We start from the raw sequence: 7,115 nt of genomic DNA on the forward strand, positions 1-7,115 counted from the left end.
CAGGATCCGGCAGGAAAGATCCCCCGACACAGGCATGCAGGCAGCCCGGACCCAGTTGGGGTGCGGGGCAGACTGACCACGGTCACACATTCACACACAGTGAGATGGACCGAGCAGGCCCCAGAGGGTGAACCCAGTGGTGGAGGGCTGACGGCAGTGGCACATTCGCGTGCAGTGGGACAAAACGCGCGGGCCCCCGTGACGTTGGCAGCTGCGGCCGCAGCAGTGGGAGGCGGCAGACGAGACCGCCATTGCTCCTCTTTGACCCCCGCCCCCACGTACAGCGTCACAACCCAACGACTGAGTTGCCCTGCTCTGGTGAACACCTAGGGCTCTGATCCTGATCCTGATACGTAACAGGCACGAACAGTCCAAAAGATGACTCAAGAAGAACTCAAAGCCCCAGAGCCGATAACTCTAAGCGACCAGGAAATAGCCAGCCTCTCAGATGCACCGTTCAAAACACTGGTCATCAGGATGCTCACAGAACTGGTTGATTACAGTCACAAATTAGAGGAACAAATGAAGGCTAAACTAAGTGAAATGAAGGGAAATGCACAGGAAACCAATAGTGATGGAAAGGAAGCTGAGACTCAAATCAATGGAGTGGACCAGAAGGAAGAACAAAACATCCAACCAGAAAAGAATGAAGAAATGAGAATTCAAAAAAATGAGGAGAGGCTTAGGAACCTCCAGGACATCTTTAAACGTTCCAACATCCGAATTATAGGGGTACCAGAAGGGGGAAAGAAACAGCCATGAGTGGAAAACTTATTTGAGCAAATAATAAAGGAGAACTTCCCCAGTCTGGAAAAGGAAATAGACTTCCTGGAAATCCAGGAAGCTCAGAGAGTCCCAAAGAAGTTGGACCCAAGAAGGAACACACCAAGGCACATCATCATTACATTAGCCAAGATTAAGATGGAGTGAATTCTAGAAGCATCAAGGGATAAGGGGACAGTCACCTACAAAGGAGTACCCATCAGACTGTCAGCGGATTTCTCCAAAGAGACCTTACAGGCAAGAAGGGACTGGAAAGAAGTATTCCGAGTCATGAAATCCAAAGACCTACAGCCAAGATTGCTTTATCCAGCAAAGTTTTCATTTAGAATGGAAGGGCAGATAAAGTGCTTCTCAGATAAGGTCAAGTTCAAGGAGTTCATCATCACCAAGCCCTTATTATATGAAATGCTAAAGGGACTTATATAAAAAAAGATGAAAAATATGAACAGTGAAAGGACAGCAAACTCACAGTTATTAACAACCACACCTAAAACAAAAGCCAACCAAGAGGACAGCTAGATCAGGAGTGGAACCATAGAAATGAAGAACACATGGAGGGTTAGCAACAGGGGAGTGGGAAGAGAAGAAGGGGGGAGAAGGTACAGAAAATAGCACAGACAGTAGGTAGAAAATAAGGGGGAGGGCAAGAATAGTAGGGTAAATATAGAATCTAAAGAACTTAAGACACGTGGTTATAAACTAAGGGGGGGAGAATGGTGGGGGAGGGGGTGTGCAGGGTGGAGGGGAATGAAGAGGTGGAATAGAACAACTGTAATGGTATAATCAATAAAATATATATATTTAAAAATCTGAAAAAAAACGTATTCAGTAAGATTTGTTTAAAATTTCAGCTCAGTTTTTTACCAATAACTTTATTTGCTTATTTAAATTAAATTTAATTCATTAAAATATTTACTTTGAATAATTTTATTTAAACTTTTGATATTCACAGAATATATCACTGGTACCATGCAAGGCTTTTTTTTTTTAACAAATTCAAATGTTCTTCAAGAAAAACCTTTTTTTTTATTATAATATGTAAAAATACAATTTCCACTTGAGCGCCGCCTTGGGAGGTCAGGAGAGCCCAGTGAGAGTGGGGAGAGGCCCTCCAGATGCCTGTCGGGCGCCCTCCACCTCCCCAGAGCTAAAAAGACCCCCACACACACTCCATTGGAGGTCACAGGATCCGGCGAAGAGGCATGATGCTCCTGTAATGTCTCCATATGACCGCCAGGAGACGCCAGAAATACAGAAAGTCCTCCGAAGTCATTCATCCCTGTGACCCCCCGTGGCAGCCAGCGCAACCCGGAAGCCGTGACTAGTGAAGGGGGAGTGCTTCCGGGTAGGAACGAGGTGACCCCGGCTGCCGCCGGAGTCTGTGGCGACTGCAACCATGGGGGCGCACCTGGCCAGGCGCTACCTGGGCGATCCCTCAGGGGAGCCAGACCCCCTGCATATGCCCACCTTCCCTCCCGACTACGGCTTCCCTGGGCGCAAGAAGCGCGGTGAGATCCAATGCGCAGGCGCGGTCGGCGAGAGGGGGACGCCGGCGAGAGGGGGACGCGGACGCCTTAACCCTGGGGTCCGCAGGGCTGGGTTCTGCATACAACTCTGCCAAAAGGAATCCGAGGACAGGCGTGACTCTGCCTGAGTGTGGTGGCATTCCAGGCAGAGGACACGGCTTTACAAAAAAAAAAAAATCCGGGGGCCAGAATGGCAACATGGAGCTAATGTGACGCCCACAGCTGGGCTTTGTCCTGGAGTCAGTGAGGAGCCGTGGAAGGGTTTATGAGGAAGGGCCTTGTTCATTGCCTCCTGTCCCATGTCAATTTTTGTGCGCAAGAAAAAACAAGGGGGCTTAGGCCCTGCGTCCTGTCCTGCACGTTGCTTTTTATGTACTGGGTTGGCCAAAAAATCCATTTAAATTTTTTCCGTAAAAGACTTTTTTATTTTTGCCAATAACTTCACTGATTTGGATATTTTGAGTATGTAGGCTATCTCCTGCTAAACACCTTCCAGTGCATAAGACAGCCCCACAGCAAAGAATTATTTGGCCAAAATTGCAATAGTACCGACAAACTTCTCAAACCACTTTTGACATAGTCAGTTACAGCACCTTTTCCTAACTCCGCAGAAATCTCTTTTTTTTTTTGCGTTTCAGTTGTGTTTCTGCCTTTCTTGAAATACTAAAGCAAATGATACTTCAAAAATGTTGTATATTTTCTTTCATCTTCAGTACTTAAATGGCTGCACAAAAATTCACTAATTCTGTTTTGTTTTGTTTTTTAATGCACGCTGCTATGACAGCTTTCACAATACATTTTACCAAAATTGTTTCAAATGAAGTAGAGCCATCATACAGAAGAAAACTAAACAAACATTTGGGGGGGGTTCAATTTTTTTATTTAATTATTTTTCAAGTACAGTTTTCTATTACTCCCATCCCATCCCACCCCTGTGCTCCCCCCCTCCCTCCCATTTCCACCCTTCTCAGTTGTTGTCCATGTGTCCTTTATATAGGTTCCTCTAAATCCCTCCCCTATTTCCCCTGAAATTCCCTCCCCTCTACCCCCTGGTCACTGTCAGCCTGTTCTCTATTTCAGTGTCTTTGGTTATATTTTGCTTGCTTAAACAAACATTTTGGCCAACCCAATATTGATACCACAAACCTATCAAGTGCCAGTCCTGGGCCTAAGTCCCATGCTGGGCACTGAGGCTGCAGCAGACACTGGTTAAAGGAAAGTAGCAGCCCTGGGTGTGAGACAGTGGCACCAAGACAGATTTTGGGGACAGCACCTTGTAATATCAAAGCAGGCTTCCAGGAGGTGATGGCCGGAAGCAAGACCTCAGGAGGAGTGAGTAGGAGTTGACCACAAGGAGACCCAAGAGAGGGAAGAGCCAGCATTTGTGAGGGAGGAAGATGATCAGATTTGCTTTGTCAAAGGTCATGCTAGCTGCTGGGTAGGCGACAACTTGGAGGCAGGGAGACCTCTTAAGTGGGGGTGTGCAGAGTGGTGTGCTGGACTTGAGAGAATTTTTGGAGGTGGGAAGAGGACTCATCCAGTAAGTCGCCCAACTCCTGGTCAGCCCTACCTGAACCTGCAGTCTATTAGCCCACCTGTCTTCTCATGCATTAATCATTCCCTCTGCCTCTCACACCCTGCTTTGCCCTCTGTTTTGCAAACACCCACAGGCCCCTGTTCCTCTACTGCTTGGCTAAACCAAAGTCCTAGTTAAGCTCTGCTCTCCTTGGCTCGTGTCCCTATACAGCTGAAAATCATGCTGAACGCAATCAGCCTCTGTGACTGTGTTCCCCATCGGTCCCCTGGTTGACCCTTTATGCTCCTGACCTTCTATGCTATTTACATTCCCTGGACCTTCACTCTGCCGCTCCCTCCTAGATGAGTGTGCCAAGCCTTCTCTGACTCCAGCACCTTCTTCCCACCTCCTTTCAGCTAGTGGCTTTGCACCCTCTTATCAAGAAAATAAAAGCTGTCAAAAGAGCTCCCAGGGCTCCTGGCCCTGCTGCAGAAAACCCCCTTGTGCCCTCCACCCCACCTTCTCACCTACCCAAGGGCACCCCTACCACTCTCCCTTTCTCTTGCAACTTTGGCTTTCCTTTTATCAACATGCAAATAGTTACCTTTTACTGTTTTAAATACCCTCCAGCTGTCTCACCACTTCACTGCAAGAGCTCTCATCAAGTTTCACGAACACACATCACTAAACCCCATTGTAAATTCTCAGTTCTAACCAACCCCACTGCAGTAGCATCAGGACTGGTTGATTGCTGCACCCTCCGCCCCTGGTTCCCAGGACCCCCCCCCCCACTATTGCCCAATTCACTGTGGGCTCCTTCACTGATTCTTCCCCACTCCCTGTCTTGTGAACGTTGGGGAGCCCCAGGGCTCAAGCCTCTTGTCTCCACTCACTTCCTGGGGTTTTCTGCTAGTTCCCTAGCTTCAAGAGCCTTCTGTGTTCCAGTGCTCCCAAGTTTTTATTTTCAGCTGAGCCTTGACCCTGAACCCCAGACTCATGGACCCCACTGCCTGCTTGGCTTCTCTGCATGATGTTAACAGGCATCTTGCACTCAGCAGGTCCAAAAGAAAGCCGCTGACCTGCCCACCAAGCCCATGCTCTGACCATGTGCTCAGTCCAAAATCCCTGGGGCATCCCAAGGCTTGTCCTTTCACCTCAAGGCCTTGGCACCTGTTGTTCCCCTACTGAGAACGCTCCCCCAGTTGTCTGCATGTCTCTCCCATACTTTCAGATGCCACCTTCCAAAGTTGTGACCCACCTTGCATTGGGGCCTTTCTCTCCCTTGCTGTATTTTTCCAATACTGAGCATTGTGGACATTCTGTGATGTTAGCTCCACCTGTTAGTACTGTGTGTGCCTCCAGGGGCAGGATCCCCAACACAGTAGGTGCTTCATAAGTCCTAAGTCCTAACTGCTAACCCATTATGCCAGAGCACCAGGCGTTGGTAGCAGTCACATTGCCGTGGAAACCTGCCGGGGGTCTGTAGGTGGATTACAGGCCTGGGGCTCAGACAAGGTGACGGGGCGGGGGTGGGGGGGAGGTGCAGACTTAGGGCTCAGCAGTCTATGGGGATGGGCATCAGCAATGCATCAAAATGAGCAAAGGCTCTCAGGAAGACAAAACCATAGAGTGGGAGCAGAGTGGGTGGGTGCGGGGTGCTGGGTTAGGGGAGAAACAGGGAAAGAGAATGTTCGGGAAGTGAGAGACTGAGGAAGAGCAGTGTCCTGGGGTCTCAGTTGCCTTGTGTGGGCAATGCTGGGCAGAGTACAGAAGGTGGAGAGAATCCTGTGCAGGGACAGGAGATGAGGACCTGGGCTGGAGGGAGACAGACACACAGTTCAGAATCAGAGGGAAGAGAAGCCAGTGGGGGAAGACTGCCACTGAGCTGGGAGATCACCAGCACGGGAGTGTATGTCTACAGCTTCTAAGGGCCCAGTCAGCCTCCTGAAGGTTGATTTGGTCTGGGGTCAGGCTTGCCAGGTGGGTGGGGCCCAAGCCCAAGGGCTAGTTCAGCTCTCGTTGAGGTAGGCACTAAGCACTTTATATTAGTTCCTTAATGCTCACTCAGTTGACTTTGGAGCTGGGGAGTGTTAGTCCACTTCTTAGGGGAAGAAACTGGAGCGTTGGGCTCTGTAGTGTGGGCTACAGAGTGACCCTAGGGGGAGGGGAGGGGAGACGAGGATCCAGTGTGGACACTGAGGTGCCTGAGGTGATGGGGAGGAGGCACTCTTTGGGCTTCAGTGCCTGGGGTTGCCTTTGTGCACATTAGAAAATGACACTCCATCTGTCAGAAGGTGGCGGTCATCTGCCGCCACATGATTGACCTGTGGGCCCCTGGGGTAGGGGCAGTGGTGGCCTGAGCTGCTGTGGCTCCTGGTTACCCGTGGGCCTGCTGGCTCTCCCTGGAATCAGGGCAGATGGGGATCCTTCAGCAGTTAGGCACCCCCTAAAACCCCACCCCAGCTGAGCCCCACCCACTCCCTCCCCACAGAGATGGTGGCCACGCAGCAGCAGATGAACGATGCACGGCTGGTGCTGCAACAGCGGGACTACTGCGCCCACTACCTCATCCGGCTGCTCAAGTGCAAGCGTGACAACTTCCCCAACTTCCTAGCCTGCAAGCATGAGCAGCACGACTGGGACTACTGCGAGCATCTTGAGTGAGCCCCAGACCCACCCCACATCCCCCACACCCCCACCCAGCCCCCTACTCAAGGCTGAGGCAAAAGACAATGAACTAACCTGAGTCTCTAGCCATGTGCCACCTTAGTCAAGAAAGAACTCTCAAGGGGCCTGTTGGGTGGACAGCTTTGAGGCCACCTGGAGGATAGGCCAAGCCAAGGTTCCAGGTGGGAGGCCCAGGGCTCACTGGTGTCCCCCAGAAAGGGAGGGGGTAGGCCCTAGGCTTGAACTCAAACACAGAGGTCTCCCCACCTCCAAGGCCTCCCCAGAGTGCTCTGGGACAGGGTTACAGCCTCACTGGCTTCCCAGGGCTAAGGGAGTGCCAAGTCTGTCCAGGGAAGCCTGACACCCCTTCTCACGCTCTGCCCACAGCTACGTGATGCGAATGAAAGAGTTTGAGCGGGAGCGACGGCTGCTGCAGCGGAAGAAGCGGCGGGAGCAGAGGGAAGCAGATCTGGCCAGGGGCTAGGGGCCTGCAAGGTGGCTCTGTAGTGGGCCTGCCCACCACCCAATGGACCAGTGGAGAAATAAAAGCCTCCAGGCCCTTAGCCCAAGTCTGCCTGTTCCTGTGGTGTACTGGTCCCCAACCCCCTCAAAAGAAACACGCT

At 50.9% G+C, this 7,115-nt stretch overlaps 1 protein-coding gene across 1 annotated transcript; it reads left to right on the forward strand.

Moving 5' to 3' along the window:
* The first annotated feature begins 2,098 nt into the window (after positions 1-2,098).
* On the forward strand, positions 2,099-7,061 carry NDUFB7 (NADH:ubiquinone oxidoreductase subunit B7). Its single transcript, XM_037041778.1, has 3 exons — positions 2,099-2,291; positions 6,317-6,485; positions 6,880-7,061. Exons 1-3 carry the CDS (start codon positions 2,180-2,182, stop codon positions 6,974-6,976), a joined length of 378 nt encoding a protein of 125 aa, XP_036897673.1. The 5' UTR covers positions 2,099-2,179; the 3' UTR covers positions 6,977-7,061.
* The last annotated feature ends 54 nt before the right edge of the window (positions 7,062-7,115 follow it).

The sequence above is a fragment of the Sturnira hondurensis genome, unplaced genomic scaffold, assembly GCF_014824575.4.
Source record: "Sturnira hondurensis isolate 20B ecotype Veracruz unplaced genomic scaffold, ASM1482457v3 Scaffold0003213, whole genome shotgun sequence".
Lineage (NCBI taxonomy): Eukaryota > Metazoa > Chordata > Mammalia > Chiroptera > Phyllostomidae > Sturnira > Sturnira hondurensis.

Excerpts from the sequence above, each read along its gene's own strand:
- NDUFB7 (XM_037041778.1), top strand. The coding sequence starts at position 2,180 with ATGGGGGCGCACCTGGCCAGGCGCTACCTGGGCGATCCCTCAGGGGAG. Across the intron at positions 2,292-6,316 it reads CCCTGGGCGCAAGAAGCGCG|AGATGGTGGCCACGCAGCAG; the intron begins GTGAGATCCAAT and ends CCCTCCCCACAG. Across the intron at positions 6,486-6,879 it reads GACTACTGCGAGCATCTTGA|CTACGTGATGCGAATGAAAG; the intron begins GTGAGCCCCAGA and ends CTCTGCCCACAG.